The sequence below is a fragment of the Haematobia irritans genome, chromosome 2 (assembly GCF_050003625.1).
Source record: "Haematobia irritans isolate KBUSLIRL chromosome 2, ASM5000362v1, whole genome shotgun sequence".
Lineage (NCBI taxonomy): Eukaryota > Metazoa > Arthropoda > Insecta > Diptera > Muscidae > Haematobia > Haematobia irritans.
In genome coordinates this window covers 99,685,900-99,706,021 of record NC_134398.1, presented here as the reverse complement: position 1 = coordinate 99,706,021, position 20,122 = coordinate 99,685,900, and the positions used below count along the sequence as shown (strand labels likewise).

The 20,122-nt window shown below is 35.9% G+C and overlaps 1 protein-coding gene across 10 annotated transcripts in view; it reads right to left on the bottom strand.

The window, feature by feature from the left end:
• The window catches only part of TTLL4A (Tubulin tyrosine ligase-like 4A), a 673,269-nt gene that overhangs the window by 291,404 nt on the left and 361,743 nt on the right, over window positions 1–20,122 (bottom strand). For all 10 annotated transcript variants that reach the window (XR_012719464.1, XR_012719465.1, XR_012719467.1 and 7 more), the window contains 2 exons: window positions 2,765–3,106; window positions 2,528–2,714 (listed from right to left, as the gene is read on the bottom strand). Coding sequence is in view for 5 of the 10 variants with exons in the window: in XM_075295709.1 (XP_075151824.1) it covers window positions 2,528–2,714; window positions 2,765–3,106 (529 nt within the window). In the remaining 5 variants the exon portion in view is untranslated. The remainder of the gene's footprint in view (window positions 1–2,527; window positions 2,715–2,764; window positions 3,107–20,122) is intronic.

Sequence of the window (20,122 nt, the reverse complement as noted above, 5' to 3'; positions counted from 1 at the left end):
ATGGCGATGTCAATTGGCCGCCAAGATCATGTGATTTCACACCGTTGGACTTTTTTCTTTGGGGTTATTTGGAAGATAAGCCAGCAACAATTCAAGAGCTAAAGGATGAGATAATTCGGCACATTAACGGCATGGAACCTCCATTATGCCTCAGCGTCATCGAAAATTTGGACCATCGGATGAAGGTGTGCCACCGAGGTCGTGGCGCCCATTTGGCCGATATTTTGTTCATAATTGTACATAATTGAGTAATACCAATATATCATAATAAAATAAAATTACAATAATTTCCTAAATAGTTTGTGTTTTATTCAAAATCAACATCGACCCTTGAAATTTTAACCACCCTTTATAAAAGCTTGGAATCAAAGGTACAATTCCTCAATTTCTCTACTTTTTTGAAAATTATACTGACAAACAGTTTATTTCAATCCAATTTCTTAATACAGGTTTCCCAAAAAAATGTTCATTTTTCCGGATAGCAGGAATATTTTGAATGAGTTTAAGTATATTCTTGCCACAGCTTAGTAATAATGAACTAAAATACGATGCAATACATGAACTAATTTATAAGAAAATCATGAACTTATCTAGATGAAAAAAATCTTTGGCGCCAAATCATGGTCATTCTTACTATGGTTTCGTTCATTTTTCATAAAAAATAGTAAATTTTTTTCGGTGCGTATTCACAGAATTTAAGGGAAGAAAGACACAATGTAATAAGAGAAAATGCCCGATTGAGACAACGCGTGAGCACACAAAGATCATTGGCACCATACAATCGCTTGGCATTCCAATACGATCCCACTGCGAACTACAGTGATGATGAAAATTTAGATATTGGACCTATGACGACTATATGCCGATATTGCAATGCGTTAAAGTTCAAAAGAGAAACGGCTGGATTGTGCTGCGCAAGTGGAAAAGTCAAACTGGATCCATTACTTACATCACCACAGCCACTGAAATCATTGTTCTTCAACACATCCTTGAGTACAATAACTGCTTTCGCATAACTTCCTTTGGAGCTAATATCATTCGAGAAGGCGGCTTCATGCCGACTTGCAAGGTAAAAGATACATCACATATAACCAATCACTCACACCAACACAATGAATTGCTACACTTAACAACTACGTATACACCAGACGATCAGAACTTACACAGAATTTCTTCAATAAATAATTGATTGCAAATACAGATACAAGGACAAATATAACATTTGCATGGTTCAATGGTGCCAACATTAGATGAACCGCATCAATTTCTGCAAATTTATTTCATTTCGTCGATGGTGGATCAGTTGAATGTGCGGTGCAATATACAGGGAACACAAAAGTTAAAGAGACGAATTATTGAACAATTTGCAAGCATGTTTAAAACAGCATTGGATCGAATGCATCGGATACGCACAAATTTGTCATAAGAGCGCATTGTACCCCAACTGGTGAACATGTGCAAAGATTCAATGCACCCACCGTTAATGATGTTGCTGCAAGTATTGTTGGCGATCCAACTAAATCGCGAGTCATTGTCGTTCAGCGTAGAAGCAATATCATGCATCGTGTAAATGAGAGAAATGAGTACGATGCGTTACAATATCCAATCAGGTAAAACTAATTATTTCTTATTTTTTGTTGCTACATGATAAAGGAGTTTTTAGGTGGGTGGTGTGGTTATTATTAATAGTTAAATGATTTATCAATTTAATTTATTTTTATGGCTTGTTATTTCTACAGGGACTACTTCCTATATTGGTCATACCATTTCTACCTGTAAAACCCCCCAAAAATATTCCCTATATCATCCCCCAACATTCAAACAGTCACCTAAACACTCCCTGCATCATAGAGTCAAATTCCGAATCACATGAAAATACAAATATAAAACCAAAAAAAAAAATATAAAAACACCTCGACGAGGGTCAAACCCAAACAATCCCGCAGACCCAGAAAAAGGCCGTTTAAGGCCCCTAAGTGGACTTCACCAACAGCCAAACGACCCATTAACCCAATCCATCCCCATGGCAAGGGCAAGACGGATACGATATCACGTTGAAGATGGTCGATCCAATTACAGGTACAGTATTCACACACTAATTATTGCTATTATTGGTTTCCATTAACAATTAATTTAATTTTGCATTTTCAGGCGAATCATATCATATGATGATTCGTACACATGAAGAGAATGTTATTCTGAAGTGCCGTCGGCTATTCTAGCAATTCATTTTCATAAAAGTTCAATTTTTCATAAAAAACAGTATACTTTTTTCGGTGTATTACTAATAACAAAACGAAGACTATCACGCTAGAACCTCTAAAACTCTTGAATATGGCTAGTTTTTGTTCTGAAATTCAAAGTTCGCTAACGTGAACTCTCTTGGTTTTAGTTAGTTCACGTTACCGCGAGTGTACTCTATGTATATGAATATAAATAGTAGATACACAAAACATGAATAACAATATTAGTTGCAATAAACCAAAGAATTTGCTGTGTAAAGGTTTACAAATTTAGTGTTACTTACTTTGGCATAAATCCAAATTCCTTTTTTCCATGTTTAGCCATCAGCTGCACCAGATTTTTCCAACACGAGTCTTTTCTACCTATTTTAAATGAACCGGGCAAATGATTTATTTTCTGATACGGCCGAACAGTTTTAAAACATGGCGATTTCATGTGCTTGCCCCAAACACCCATCCAGTCATTTGTTTCTGTAAATTTTTGTGTAAAAAGAGGTTTTATTTTATATCAACTATCTTACTTTTTAGCAAACGCATTCCACTATTCGATAAAATCATCCGGACCACTCGTGGCATAACGTTGGTAACTCTCCACTTTAATATACGGTATAAATCGGCAGGAACATCTGGGCCCTTTTTGGCATTTGACGAAAATGCTAAATACGGTGGTACATGGGGAAATAAGCTTGGTACTAGAAGAGCTTCGGGATTGCTCAAACTTTCATCGGAATTTAGAGAAGACGTAATAGATCCGGTTGTAGATAGTTCATCAAAATTATGAGTTAATTTATAAGCATGAGACCGATAACAATCTTCTGAATCTGAAGAAACATCAGAATCATCGGTTTCGTCAACTTCAGAAGCTAAAAGGAAAAAGAATAATAAAATTCAAATAAATGTAGTGTCATGTTTATAATATTAAAACAAAAGTTTCGTGGACACACAGAAGGACCCTTTCAACCTAAATACCACATAAAAATTCAATTCACATCAATTTAATTTGGTTGTAGGTTGCCTACACCCTCAAAAAAATCGCTTCTGTAACATATACTCCCAAACATATTTTGCTTCAAGCATATACATTTTTGGGTATTGCCCAAACATTTATATGTTTGATTTCTTCCAATATATAATATGTTTGAAAGAATCTTGGTCTAAACAATATTTTTCCATCCAAATTCAATAATGTTGTCTTCCAAAAAACTATAGGTTTAGGTTAGGTTAAAGTGGCAGCCCGATTAAATTTCAGGCTCACTTAGACTATTCAGTCCATTGTGATACCACATTTAACTAAAAGTACCTATTACATATGGGCACTTCTAGTCTTAACCACTGAACCTTCTCTATTATTTACTTTTGTGGAACCAACCAGATTGCTCCAAAAACATTAACAAACTGCTTAAGTTAACGTTTTCCAGGTCAGCCAGTAATCTGAAGCTATATGCTCCTAAAATTCGCTTACGCCTTACACAAAAAGCGGGACACTCACACAAGAGGTGTTTAATTGATTCCTTTTCCTCCACGTTATGACAGCTTATACAATAGCCATTATACTTCGCACCTATAGTTTTTGCAAATTCGCCTATCAGGCAGCGACCCGTTATAGCAGATATTAGGAGTGCTATCTGACGCCTTGCGAACACTAGCATATCTAGTGTGCGGTTTAAGTTTAAATGGGGCCATATTTGCTTGGTGTCGTTACAACCCTTGCAATTTTCCCATCGAATATTGGCCATCATAACAGCCTTCTCACGCAGTAAGAGCTTGCAGGTGGCCAGAGGCATACCAACAAATTCTAGTTCCCCTGGAATATGTAAGGTAGTTCCTAGCCTTGCTAACACATCTGCTTCACAGTTCCCTGGTATGTTCCTATGACCAGGCACCCATATTAGGTGAATATTGTACTGCTCAGCCATCTCGTTGAGAGATTTGCGGCAGTCTATGGCCGTTTTTGAGTTAAGGAACACAGAGTCCAAGGATTTTATTGCAGGTTGACTGTCTGAGTATATATTAATGCCAATATTTGTTGGAACATTACTTCTCAGCCAATTCCCCACCTCTCTTATTGCCAATATTTCAGCCTGAAAAACACTACAGTGATTAGGTAATCTTTTCGCTATTCGAATTTCCAGATCTTTAGAATATACTCCGAACCCCACTTGTCCATTCAATTTGGAGCCATCAGTATAGAAATCTATATATCTTTTATTCCCCGGGGTCTGTGTACACCACGCCTCAATGTTGGGAATTAGAGTTTCAAACTTTTAGTCGAAAAGTGGTTTTGCCAGGGTGTAATCCACTACGTTAGGCACATCTGGCATTACTTTGAGGACCGAACTATGACCGTATATTTTTTCCGACCACAGCGAAAGCTCGCGCAACCGCACAGCCGTTGTTGCAGCTGACTGTTTGGCCAAAATGTCTAAAGGCAATAGATGTAGCATAACATTAAGGGAGTCTGTTCCTGTCTTACTAAATGCGCCTGAGATACATAAGCTCGCCATACGCTGAACTTTATCTAAACAAGTCGGTTTCTGAAGTGCCGGCCACCAGACTACAACACCATATAGCATTATAGGTCTAACCACTGCCGTGTATAGCCAATGCACAATTTTTGGTCTTAGTCCCCACTTTTTCCCTATTGCCTTTTTGCACGAGTACAAAGCTACCGTGGCTTTTCTCGCCCTCTCTTCAATATTAAGCCTAAAATTCAGCTTCCTGTCCAAAATAACGCCAAGGTATTTTGCACACTCACCAAAGGGAATTTCAGTACTCCCTAAGGAAATGGGCCTAACCGTGGGAGTTTTGCGATCTTTGCAGTACATGACTATTTCTGTCTTTGCTGGATTTACACCAAGACCATTATCTTTCGCCCATTTCTCAGTCATCCGGAGAGCTCTCTGTATAATATCTCTGATTGTGGATGGGAATTTTCCCCTGACTGCTAGCCCCACATCATCTGCGTATGCCACCACTTTTATCCTTTCTTTTTCTAGAGAAACCAGAAGGTTGTTTATAGCAACATTCCAAAGAAGAGGTGATAGAACTCCTCCTTGGGGAGTGCCTCTGTTCACATACCTTTGTATGTTTGCTTGCCATAGTGTGGCTGAAATACGTCTCTTCATTAGAAGTTCGTCTAACAGCCTAAGTATACCTGGATCAACATTCAGAGTTGTCAGTCATTATTGAACGCCCCTTCGATGTCTAGAAACGCCACGATTGTGTATTCTTTGACAGATAGTGAGCTTTTAATAAAGCTGACCAGTTCATGCAATGCGGTCTCAGTAGACCTGCCCTTCGAGTATGCATGCTGTCGTTTCGAGAGCAAACCTGAATCCACGCTAGTTCTAAGATACATGTCTATCATCCTCTCCAGGGTCTTAAGTAGGAATGAGGATAAGCTGATTGGTCGGAAATCCTTCGCACTCGAGTGAGAGGCTTTTCCTGCTTTAGGTATGAAGACGACTTTTGTTTCCCTCCACTTTTCTGGAATATATGCTAAGTTTACACATTATTTATATATCACCGTCAACCAGGGGATAATTCTTTCAGCCACTGCCTGTAACTCCGCCGGAGTAATTCCATCAGGTCCGGGGGATTTGAATGGTCCAAAGCTATTTAAAGCCCATTTTATTCTAGATTCCGACACAATTTCCTCGATAGGAAATGATCGCTGAGCCTCTGTTACACCGTCGGAACATGGTTCAACCATCTGATTTCCAGGGAAGTGTGTGTCCAAAAGTACCTCCAACGTCTCCTCACTGGACGTTGTCCAATTTCCCTCCGATGTTTTAATGAAACCTGGAGCGGTGTTAGTGGATGCTAGTACCTTCCGTAGTCTGGAAGCCTCTGACGTATTCTCAATACTGCTACAGTAATCATCCCAAGAGTTTTGTTGAGACCTTCTAAGTTCTCGTTTATATTCTCTCAGATTCATCTTGTAAGTGTCCCAATCCTCCGGAGCTCTTGTGGACTTTGCTTTGTTAAAGAGCTTCCTGCAGGATTTCCTCATATTACTTAACTCCGTAGTCCACCATGGCGGCCGATTTTTTCCCCTTGACTTTCCTCTAGGGCATGCAGCTTTCAGTGAAATGTAGAAGGCCTTAGTAATCCGCTCCACTGCGTGTTCGATATCTTGCACAGTGCTCATATTTGTCTCCGGCACTTCCGGTATCATCAAATTGAACGATTCCCTATACCTATTCCAATAAGCTTTCCCAACATTTGGCGGAAATATGGTCTTTGAAGTACGAACAGCCAATCTGAAACTGATGTAGCGATGATCTGAGAAGCTATGTTCCCTCAAAACTTGCCACTCAGATATCTTATCATTCAGTTCCGGAGAGGTCAACGTTACGTCCAAAACCTCTTGTCTGTTCCTGGTGACGAAGGTTGGTGCATCTCCCTTATTGCAAACTACCAGGTTAGTACGCAAAATAAACTCTATTAGCGACTCTCCCCTTGCATTAGTATCACTACTTCCCCAAATACTATGATGTGCATTTGCATCGCATCCCATAATGAGTTTTGTCTTTGTTTTTAGTGACTCCTCAACTAAGGTCTTAACGGCACAGGGTGGCATATCCCTATCATGTCCCATGTAGACCGAAGATACCCAATATTTGCATGTGGATATCTCTAGACTGGCTACGACAGTGTCTGCATTGCTCAATGAAGGAAGCAGAAACAAGTTTAGTTCGTTTTTAGCAATTATACATGCTCGATTTATATCGTTACCGGTATTATGCAAAAGTTTGAAACCCGGAGTGCTTAATTCACAGATCTTGTTCTTATATATGTATGGTTCTTGAATAAGAACTATATCTATGTCTCCTTTCATCAGGAGAACTTTTACAATGGTGAAGATTTATCTGGAGGAACCGTAGAACCATCCAAATTTTCAACCACCGTCACATCAGCCGCTTCAATTGAGTCATCAAGGGCTTCCTCTTCACAGATCTCGGTGACTCTCGCAACAATCCGCGGTTCAGCTTTGGTGAGGCTTGAGCCTGTAGAAACTTCCCGCATATGATTTTCGCCATAGTCTGCATGTTTTATGTCTCCTTCGGCTTCGCTAGGAGATTTTTTCACTGCTGACTCTACCGGAGGCTTGTCCGTTTCGGTATCCTTTGGCTGATCGCTTTTGTATACCTTCATATGGATATCATGAAAGCCATAACTTACGCGTCCTTGGGTCTGGGCTAGATGTGGCAGCGACTCTATGTTTAATATAAAAACTATATGTTATTATGAGAACATATAATATGTTTGGAGGCATTTTGGACCCATAAATATTATATGCTGAGAAGAATTTTCTCCCAAAGAATATTGTGCTCAAAATTTTTTTCTGCCTAATTGTATATTGCCTCACATTTTTTTCACTTCCATGAGTTTTTTTTAGTTCTAAGCACCTTTTTCTGTAATACAAACATTGTAGAAGAAATTATTAAATTTTATATTTTTTTTTTTTCAATTTTACCTTTTGCCGGATGGGGATTCGAACAGCGGACCACACAGTTTGTAAGCCAGCACACTAACCACTGCGCTACGTAGCTGTTATGGTCATCAAGCGATAATTATCGTTACAAGTTATATTTATATAGCATAGCTTGCGGCGCCCACGAGCCGATGCAAACATAACATTGTTTAACAACATAACATTGTTAAACATACATTTGTTGGCAGCGTGGAGCAGTGGTTGGTCGTCCGTGGTTGGTCGTCTTGCGTGACAGGGGTCCTGGGTTCGATCCCTGCTTCGACCAACACCATTTTTTTAAATATATTTTTAACATATATTCCAGATTCGTTCGGAAGTTCCCGAAAAGGTGTTCAGCATTACATACTATTATATTAAATTTTTACTACGAAATTGTAAAGTGTGTTTTATAAAAGACTTAAAGTCAGAAAAGAAAAATGCTTGATATAAACGAAATGGACTAAGTTCAAATCAAATATTATTTTTTTATTGGAAAAATAAAAATTGTGTAACAAATAAAGGTTTTTGTATACAAGTTTAAAATTTTCGAAGAAATTCAAAAACTCTTACAAAAGAAGAACGTGAATTCGAGTATATAAAAATATTTTTCCATCGAATCCTAAGGTTAACGATAACCATTCAAAAACACATTATATTTAAATTCTAAACAGTAATTTTACAACAGCACATAAATTTATTTTGGTGTGAACAATTGTTTGCTAGCATGTAACACCATTAATTTAGAAATACAAATAAATATGAATTTTTATTAACGAATAATTTTGTACTTAATTTAATTCTTAAGGCCGGTATAAATTGGTATTATCGCGTTAAAATGGTCATGTTTACCCTTTTACTTTTCTTTAATAATTTCTTTTTAAGAAAATAAACTTATTCAATTGTTGCTTTGGATTTTTGCCCACCATGTTATAATACAATTTACCGGAAACAGTTGTAATGTTATTCTGGTTTTTCCGCTAAAATGAGAAATAATTTTAGCGGCAAAACTCGAACTCAATGCCCGCTTTTATTTCCGGAAAAATCCGTCAACTCCTCTTGGACTACTCATTAATAAAGAGGAACTAATCTTTGTTTTTATAGATCTTACTGTTTAATTTTTCACTGTTTCGCCCTGTTTTCATTTTACTTTCACAACTCTAAAAAGAGTGCACTGAAAAAATATTGTCGTGAGGCCAAAGAGTTCATGTCCTTAAAATAAGAATACAACTTTTGCTTAGCTTAGAAGACGCATTTCGCTAATATAAAGTTTTTTCCAAGTTCAAAGGTCGACACTTTCAATGAAGTCGCGTTGTCGTTATAATTAAGTGATTTGACATAAAAATGGGTATCATAACATGAAAGAACAAATTTTTGGACTAAGGTCAACTTGACTTTAATAATTCAGAAAAATTCTTTAAAATTAATGAAACTGTCTTTAAATTTGTTGCATTTTTGCACCTTGACTACAAGGCAAAAATCATAAAAAAACATAATTTCTACTGGAAGTCTTGTTTTTAACGGACATTTTATAGCATATGAAAAAAAGCCGAAAAAGCGAAAAATTGAAATGTGCTTCGTAGAGTCAAGTACACAAAACCCCATGTAAAAGAGATTTGTGTCTTAAAAGCATCCTTACTTGTATTCTCCGCTTCTTTGGTTCGGAATCAATACCAAAATTGTAAAGTGGAGACACAATCTTTGGAACCGGACATGCTTTTTGTTCAGTGTATAGTGCCCTTTCGTTAGTTTTTATGAAGATCCCTTTAATTACCTTTGTTTGAATATTTTGACTTACTCGTCCTACGTTCCGATTTGTTTTGACGAAACAAAAAAATTGTGCCCGTAATGCGAAAATGATAAACAAAACTCATGCTCTTTTTTTCAAATATATTTTGTTTTGGTTCCGAATGAATTTTCTCTCCGAATACTCATTTTAATATTTTACTTAAGCATATACAATTTTTGGCGAAGTCTTATATCACAACATATATATGTTTACTCATAATATGTAAATTTATACTTGTTTATATTCACACGTAGTATTTTTCCTATATTTAATGAAACTTTCTTTGTGTATATATATTTGTAATGCGCCAATTGGTTACTTTCATTATTTTACTTCCAGCATACACTTTGTCTCTCTGTGTAAACACATATATGTTTATTGGCTATTTCTAAATTAATATATGTTTGAATCCAAGCATATTATATTTACAAACATTTTATGTCCCAAACATATTATGTTCTAACATATTAACATATATGTCCCAAACTTATTATGCTAGTTTATGAACATTATATGTTTGCACTCAAAAATATTGTGTTTAAAAATTTGAGTTCTAAACATATAATGTTTATACCCAAACATACGAAAAACAGTCTTTTTCGTCCGTGTACTAACTTACAATGAATCCATAAAAAATCATATACACACCTCAAGGCATTTATTAACTACTTTATCTAAAATTTTCTATAATAAAGCTAAATTGTAATCTTTGGTAATGTGTTCCAGTTAACATTTTCTACCTTACACATTTTTCCCTAGAGGTCAGGATTAAGTTTGCATTATCTCGCTAAATTGGCCATTTTACTTTTTTTTTAATAATACATTTCACCATGAATAAACATTATCAATTTTTGCTTTGGATCATTCCCCATCAAATTATAATAAAATTTGAAACAACACGCTCACAAAAAATCGCTTCTGTAACATATACTCCCAAACATATTTTGCTTCAAGCATATACATTTTTGGGTATTGCCCAAACATTTATATGTTTGATCTCTTCCAATATATAATATGTTTGAAAGCATATTGGTCTAATCAATATATGTTTGGGTAGTCTAAGTTCCATACATTTTGTATTTTTGCATCCAAATTCAATAATGTTGTCTTCCAAAAAACAATATGTTATTATGTGGACATATAATATGTTTGGAAGCATTTTGCACCCAAAAATATTATATGCTTAAAAAAATTCTCCCAAACAATATTGTGCTCAAAATTTTATTTATTTATATATTTACAATCATAATGAATTATGAAAATAAACAGGTAATATAGGTGCTAACAACATAGGTTTTCGACCTGAATGCTCAAAATTTTGTTTCTGCCTAATTGTATATTCTCCCACATCTTTCTCACTTCCACGAGATTTTTTAGTTCTTAGCACCTTTTTCTGTAATACAAACATTGTAGAAGAAATTATTCAATTTTATGATTTTTTTATTTTAATTTTACCTTTTGCCGGCCGGGGATTCGAACAGCGGACCACACAGTTTGTAAGGATCCAAGAAGTAGCTGATCAATTGCCCAAGGAAAAATAAAAAAATTAAATGTTAATTTTGTAATAACAAGCAACAACCACCAACTTAATTCAATATCGCTCCAGGTTAAATAGCGCTCCAAGCTACTAAACACATATATGTTTATAGGCTATTTCTAAATTAATATATGTTTGCATCCAAGCATATTATATTTACAAACATTTTATGTCCCAAACATAATATGTTCTAACATATTAACATATATGTCCCAAACATGTTATGCTAGTTTATGAACATTATATGCTTGCACTCAAAAATATTGTGTTTAAAAATTTGTGTTCCAAACATATAATGTTTATAGCCAAACATATGAAAAACAGTCTTTTTCAACCGTGAAAAGATATAATTTTATTCTTTCATTCGTTTTTTTTTGTTATTGTTGGTTTTTGTTCTTTAATCATTGTTGTTGTTTTTTTATTTCAGCTTAAAACCATACATTGACTAAACTACAAGTGTAGCTTAACCAACAGAGGATAAGAATGTTTGTCAAATTTATTTGGGCAAAGCCCTATAGACTGCAAGATGGTTGGATACAATGATATAATTTTATTCTGTTTTAGCAGATTTAGTTTTGATTTTAGCAACTAAACTCGAACTTAGTACTCACTTCAAGAGATTGCTCATATTTCGTAGTGTTCATGTCAATTATTTGAAACCCTAATAATGGGGAAATGGTGAATTCCCTACATGGTTTAATTAATCCCTTTAAATCCCAGAAAATGAATTGTGTAAATCCGCCTTAATAATAGAATAAGTATCGCATTCTTTTCTTTCTCTAATTTTTCATAAAAAACCATATTGAAATTACTTATTTCCGCTAAAAATAATTTTTCTTATCTTTTTAACCTTGCAAGAGAATTTATCCAAATGAAATAAAATAATTCCAATTTGAATTCCATTAGAAAACCCTAATTATTCGTGTTTTATTTCATATGCTTTGATGAGATTTCTTTGACACCTTTTGGTGAAAACGGGAGTCACAAGCTATATGAACAAGTTTTGTATAATTTGTGTCGGCTCAAGAGAACTTTATAAACTCCAGGTGATTTTCCCTTCCGTCGCTTCCCCCCGATTTCTCTCGTTGGTCGTGAACATTGGTCCAGTTCGAAACGGATATCCAGCCTATGCTCTCTGAGATTTCTGCTCCCACGCATTCTACTTAAGGTATGTTGTCAAAGCGCTTGGCAAGCAAATCATTTGTCTATACCAAGATCAGTGTATCGTGACTGTACGGAATATACGTAGTAATTTCAATTTCTTATTTATAGAAAACGTGAAAAAACGTGAGAAAAAAACTAATAATTCGTTTTGTCCGCCACGATTTGTACGAATTAAACTTTAATTGTGGAAAAATTCGAAGCAAATTCCGAAATTTATATCTATACTCCGTCTGGATAAAAATTGTGAATTTTCGTAAAGAAAAATAAATAAAGAATAAGTTGAATAATTTTATTAAACGGTGCAATTTCGACCTAGAGGTCACATCTTTAGGCAAAGATCAGGAGGAAATAATGAATGACGAAGTGTAAAGTTTTTTTCCAACGAACTGAAAGCAGATTTACTCAAGGAGCACAAATACCGAATTAGCACGTGGAGTAAACACAGTTCGAGACTTTGGATGAAATAAAACCGTGAGTCTAAATACGTGATATTGAATATTTTTCTTTTTGTGAAAAGTGGTTTTGGAAAAAGAGATATCTGAAGAAAAATATCCGTAGTCCCTTAAAAGGTTCACTTTTTCACTTCTTATGGTTGCTTTTTCTCGCCTTTATTACGATTTGTAAATTTCATCAGTGGGAAAAACACTGAAAATTCTGTCGCACAGTGTAAGCATACAAATCATAAGCAGAAACGTGTTCTGAGTTTTATCCACAATATCATTTGGTAATATAATGGCCATATATGTATGTAACGTGTGTTACTAGTCCAATTCCAGTTTTTTCTCTATTTCCATATGCGCTGAGAACTAATGTGCAGTTTATCCCCGTCTCTCTTCTAATATCATAACATCACTCTCTTTATAGTAATCACGCATGGCAGCTCAACTTATATGTCAATCTCTTTGACTCTTAAGTATACACTCAAAATTCAATCACTCTTTCTTCTCGTCCCTCTTTCCACCATTGTTCTCTTTCAATAATACCGGGTTATACTCTTTCGGATTCTCTTTGTGGATGCTGATAATCACTCTACATTAGTAATATACCAACAATTCTTACACATACCACGAGTTTACCCATGTCTACAGTGAGAACAAAATTTTAAATAGAAGAAGAATGTAAACAAATTCCAGAATTAGGAATAGAAGAGGTATGTAAATAAATTCCAAAAATTTGAACCGAAGAAGAATGTAAACAAATTCCAAAGCTTTAAAGAAGAAGAAGGTAAATAAATTCCAGAATTTTAGAAAGAAGAAGAAAGTAAACAATTTCCAAATTTGTAAATGGAAGAAGAAAGAAAACAAATTCCAAAATTCCAAGTCAAGGTCGATGATCTTTTTTTTGTATGTACATACATAGCTTAAGATTTTGCTTTCCAAGTTATTATTTATTCTTGCGATATGCAATCTCATAAATTTTCCGTACGAAGATATACATGCTGATAGAGTTGCCAACTACGATCAATTTTGTTTCAACGAAGAGATAAAGGGGAAAGATCATTTTTTTGTACTATCATTATATTATTATTGGATTTTGATATAACTATTGAGTTTGATATAATTATACCAGGAAACAAGAAACGTGACAGTTATATCTCTATATTTCTATTCTCTTGGACACCAATATCGTCCAGAAACGATTGGAAGGATTGTGACCACGGGGTTACGCTGATTCATTTGTAAAAAAGTGCTCTACGTTTTAAGTTGAGATTTGTTTAAATTTTAATTTTCTGAGAGTTTCGAATTTGATTGATTCACATAGAACAACCTTCATTCATTCTATTACGTTATTCTCACGTCCGAATATCTTAATCTTCGAGTACATAGATGGCTTTGGAAAGATTTATTCGCATTAGTGATAGCTTAGTTGAATTTGAGGCAGCTTTAAACGATAATGTATTACCCACAACTTCCGTTTGCCTACTAGAAACTCACAAGGATGAAGTTAAGTCGATCTGGGAACGATTGATGCAGATTTACGAAAAATGCCTCTCAGATCATTCCACAAAAACGGTTGATAAGGATACTGAGGAATCGTATAATAAGGAATTGGAATCAATTAAGGAAAGATATATGAATTCATACTCTACTTATTGTAGATGTATTTCCAAATTGACAGAATTGACACAGAACCTGAATCCGAATGTCACCACGTCCAATCACAATTCTGGCCCAGGTTTCCATCTACCTCCAATAGAACTGGGCATTTTCCATTGTGATTTCAAGTCCTGGCCCACTTTCCGGGACATGTTCACCGCAATTTGTATTCGAAATTCTCGGCTAAGTCCTGTGGAGAGACTATTCCACTTGACACAGAAAACTAAGGGGGAGGCGCATGAAATTGTTTCGAAAAGCCCACTTACTGACAAGGGATTCGAATCGGCTTGGGAAAATTTATGTGCTCGGTATGATAATAAAAGGGTTCTCGTGAACGAGCAATTGAAAACTTTGTTCAGTTTATCCCCTATCAGTAACGAATCGGCCAACTCTCTGAAAAGGCTTCAACGAGATATTAATTCTTGTATGTCCACTTTAAAAGTCTACAAAATGGATGTTGAGAGTTGGAATCTAATATTTGTATTTTTGTGCTCCAATTGTTTGCCCAATTCCACTGTGACTTTATGGGAGCAGACATTAAGGGACAAGTCCAGTATTCCGAAGTGGAATGAATTTGATGAGTTTCTAACGAATCGATATAGAACTCTCGAACCTGTTTCCGAGATAAAGGGTTCGAAAGAACAGAAACTTTCTGGCACTAGACCAAAAAACGGAAACCATTACAAGGCGAACTCGGGGAAAGTCAGTTCATTTCAGGCGAACGTGAATCATTCCAATGTAATAGGCAAATGTCCCAAATTTGTCCAAATGAGCTTTAACGAAAAATTTGCTGAAATTAAAGGAAGAAATTTGTGTTTTAACTGTTTTTCCAGCTCTCATAACACAAAAAAGTGCAAGAGTAAATTCACATGTTTTAAATGTGGAAAACGTCACAACACTTTGCTACATAAGGAGCAAGAATCTCCAAGCAAAGAGACGCAAATTTCTACCCCGTCGTCCGCTAGTATCCCACAACCTGCTATGCCTAATCGACAATCTACACATTATACATCATGCCCTTCTACATCCAATTTACAGTCCACGCATTCCTCCAATGGCGTTGTGCAAACCTGCTTTGCATCTAGTTCTCAAGGTGCACTATTAGGGACTGCCGTTGTGAGAATTATTCATTGTGGTGTTATATATCGTGCAAGGGCTCTCATAGATTCGGGTTCTGAAGGAACCTTTATCTCCGAGAACCTTTCTAATTTACTAAAGCTTCCATCCAAACGCACTTCCGCCACAGTTTCTGGATTGAACAATTCCATATCCGCCTCTGTACAGAAGGAATGCTGTTTTGTTTTGGGTTCAGATGCAGATCATGAATTTGAGCTGTGTGTGTCTGCCCTGATAGTGCCACATTTGTCCAATAATCTTCCTTCAAGGACTATAGACCTCAAGTCGCTATCCGATTTGCCACCTCTTCGACTAGCCGATCCACGATTCTATGAAAGTGCCAAAGTGGATATACTTCTAGATGCTGATGTCTTCCCCTCAATAATTTTATCATCGAATCGAAATGATATTTGTGGGTCATTGATGGCTCAAGATACCGTCTGTGGATGGATTCTCACAGGGCCCATCGCTGTGAAGAATTCTGCGGCTTTTTCGGCATACCAATCATTTTTTTGTGAAATCTCTTTAGATAAAGAGATTTCACGGTTTTGGGAATATTCCACAGAGGCGTTTCCAGTCACAAGATGACAAATTTTGCGAGCAATTATATTCACGGCCCACTACAAGGGATAAGGAAGGACGATATATGGTCTCATTGCCATTTAAGGAATCGTTTGCTGAGGATTTATGTTTAGGAATATGACGAGGCAATGCTATGGCACAATTTTTCCAAAATGAAAGACGACTTCTTCGGGATTTGGAATTGAAAAAGGAATATGATTGCGCATTGACTGAATATATTGCTCTCAACCATATGTATCCTATTAAAGATCCTAATCCATCTCAGCCACATCACGCGGTGATAAAACCGGAGAGAACAACTACCAAAGTTCGTGTAGTTTTTAATGCGTCCTCTCCTTCTTCCACTGGAGTTAGCTTGAATGATGTACTCTATACCGGACCAGTACTTCAGAATGATCTAACAATATTAATTCTGAAATGGCGATTTTATCAATATGTCTTAAATGGAGACATACAAAAGATGTATAGGCAAATCCTTGTTAACCCTTGCCATACTCCTTTCCAGCGTATATTGTTTCGCGAAAATCCTAACGATCCGATCCAAGATTTCGAATTGAGAACGGTCACCTTTGGGTTGAATTGTGCGCCATACCTACACTCTTAGAAAAATATGTTTTTCATATGTTCCGATATAAACAAAATGTGTTTCGGGCACAATTTTAAAACAAAATATATTTAAGTGCAAACATGTAATGTTCCTAAACTAACACTAAATGTTTGGGACATCTATGTTAATATGTTAGAATATATTATGTTTGGGACATGAATGTTTCATAAAAATCATATGTGTGAATGCAAACATGTATAAATTTACAAATTTCGACTAAACATACATATGTTGTGATATTTTATTCAAAGCGACAGAGAGAGTATAGAGAAAGAAATAGAGATGGAAACCGGGAGAGTTGACAAAAGATATCAACATAACACAGCGAAAGAATCAAAAGAGAACAATTTCTATGAAACCGCTTGTATGTTGTTTCGGAAAACTGGTTTATGATAACGCCAAAAATTTGATATGCTTAAGTCTAAATAATATTTAATTTGAATAAAGAGAATAGACATTCGGAACCAATGTCGGAACCGTGAGAGCAGCATTTTATGTATGTGTGGACATGTGTTTTGTTTATCATTTTGGCATTATTGGCACAATTTTTTTTGGTTCGTTAAAAGAAATCAGGGGTCTTCATAAAAATAACGAAAGGAGTTGGGACAGTAAAATGAAATAAGGAGGAAATAGTGAAAAATTACACAGTAAAATGTATTAAAACAAAGTTTAGTTCCTCTTTATTAATAAGTAGTCCACGAGGAGTTGACGGACACCTTCAAATATAAAAGCGAGCATTAAGTTCGAGTTTTGCAGCTAAAACAATTTAAAAAGTTTATTTTCTTTAAAATGAATTATTAAAGAAAAATAAAAGGCATTTTAGAGCGATGGTGTTAAATGCTAGTAAAAAAACTGTTCACGCCTAAATAAATTTATGTTTATATTATAAAATTATATATGTGTGATTATACTCGACTCCACATTCTTCTTTTCTTTTGTTCTGTTACTGACTATAAATCTTTAATAACCCACATTTCGAAGTTTCATTATAAAAATTTAATATAGTATAATTATAAATGCGCAAAGGGTCGTGAAGATTGAACCCACGACCCTTTGCATGCAAGGCAGACATGCTAACCACTGCTCCACGTGGCAAACAAATGTATGTTTCTGTTAAATAATAATATGTTTGCATGGGCTCGTGGGCGCTGCAAACTATGCTATATAAATGTAACTTATAACGATATTTATCTGCTGGTGACTATAACAGCTACGTAGCCCAGTGGATAGTGTGTTGGCTTACAAACTGTATGGTCCTCGGTTCGATTCTCCATGCAGGCGAAAGGTAAAATTTAAATAATTTATAAAAGTGTATAATTTCTTCAACATTATTTGTATTACAGAAAAAGGTGCCAAGAACTAAAATATTTCGTGGAAGTGAGAATTACGAGTATGTTAGGGAATGAGCACAATCGTCTTTGGGAAAATTCTTCCAAGCATATAATATTTTTGGGCTCAAAATGCTTCCAAACATATAATATGTTCACATAAAACAAATATGTTAATGTTTCGGCAGTATCCAATAAGATATGTGCTTCCTGCAAAATATGTTTGGAACATATGTTAAAGAGGCGATTTTTTTTGAGGGTTTAGCAATTCGCACTATTATCGAATTGGCACATGATGTTCAGGAGATTTATCCCTTGGCTAGCATAATATTGAAAGATTCTATGTATGTGGATGATGCCTTATTGGGGGCACGTTCTATAGAAATGACGGTCAGATCAAGGGACGAACTTATCAATGCACTAAATTCTGCAGGTTTTAAGATGAGGAAGTTGATTTCGTATTCGAAACGAATGCTAAAGGGACTTCCACCCGAACATTTGTTGTGTGAGGATTTTTTGAAATTTGAGGACCGTAGCTATGCTAAAACTTTGGGAATTCATTGGAATGCTCTATCTGATGAATTCTACTTTTTTGCCACAAAATTACCCGATGTATGCTCATACACTAAAAGAGAAATTTTATCTCAAATATCCAAGTTGTTCGATCCAACTGGTTGGTTGTCTCCCACGAACGTCATTGCCAAAATCATTGTGCAAAGAATATGGATGGATCGAACCGACGGGGATGAGGCCATTTCTTCTGAAACTCTAGCCCATTGGAAAATATTTCAAGCGAATTATGTCCACATTGATAACATTAAAATTCCAAGATGGATTAAATATTCCCCAGGAAGTAAAATCGAATTTCACGGGTTCTCGGACGCTTCCGAAAAAGCGTACGCCGCTGCTATTTATGTAAGAATTATTGGTCCAACTATTATATCCACCCATTTGATCAGTTCCAAGACAAAAGTAGCACCCCTAAAAACATTATCTATTCCTCGACTGGAGTTATGTGGGGCTGCTTTATTAGCCGACATGATTGATAATTTGCTGCCACAATTTGATGTCCCTGAATATTCTTTATACTGTTGGACGGATTCAAAAATAGTCTTATCTTGGCTATCAAAACCATCCTGTTTTTGGAATACATTTGTGTCTAATAGAGTTTCAAAAATAGTCCAAATTGTTGATGTTTCCAGATGGTTTCATGTAAATTCCGAATCTAATCCTGCAAATTTAGCCAGCCGGGGTGTTCATGCCCATGAATTAAAAAATAATTATCTTTGGTGGAATGGACCGCATTGGTTGTCCCAGCCGTTAAACAATTGGCCAGACTGTGTTGAGAAAAGAGACTTCGAAATAGATATAGAGAAAAAAAACGGTAAAGGTGCTTTTCACGTATTTCCAGAACTTTGAAGACATTCTCGATCGATTTTCGTCATTTGCTAGAGCTCTAAGGGTTATCAGCTACATTTATCGATTCTATTTTCGAACTCATAAAAAATTTCGATCCAGTTTTGTACGTAATAATATAACTATAAGATCGTCCGAGATTATTTTTGTACGCAAGCAACTGGTTATGATATCGCAAAAGGCATTTTATCCTAACGAATACATGGCACTCAGTTTAAAAATGTCAATTTCATCATCCAGCCCCCTATTGTCCTTAAATCCATTTATAGATCAAGAGGGAATAATGAGGATCTGCGGTCGATTAGAGACATCCCCTGCGCTACTATTCAACGAAAGGCATCCAATCATTCTTCCTTACGGGTGCCAGTATTCGAGGTTATTCGTCCAATTCATTCACACTATAAGTCTTCATGGAGGAAATCAATTAGTACTGCGGTTAATAAGAACGCAGTATTGGATTCCAAAGGTCCAAAATCTTACCAAGACCACTATTCACCGGTGTAAACCGTGCATAATATACAAAACGAAATGTCAACAGCAATTAATGGCTTCTTTACCTCCTGAACGATGTGAGTATTCTCGTCCCTTTACACACACTGGACTGTACTTTGCTGGTCCATTTGATATTAAAAGTTATGCAGGGAGATGTTGCCGCATTACAAAAGGATATGTGTGCGTGTTCGTTTGTTTATCCACCAAAGCGATACATCTCGAGGCTACAACTGATTTATCCACATCGGCTTTCCTAGCAGCTTTCAGCCGGTTTGTATC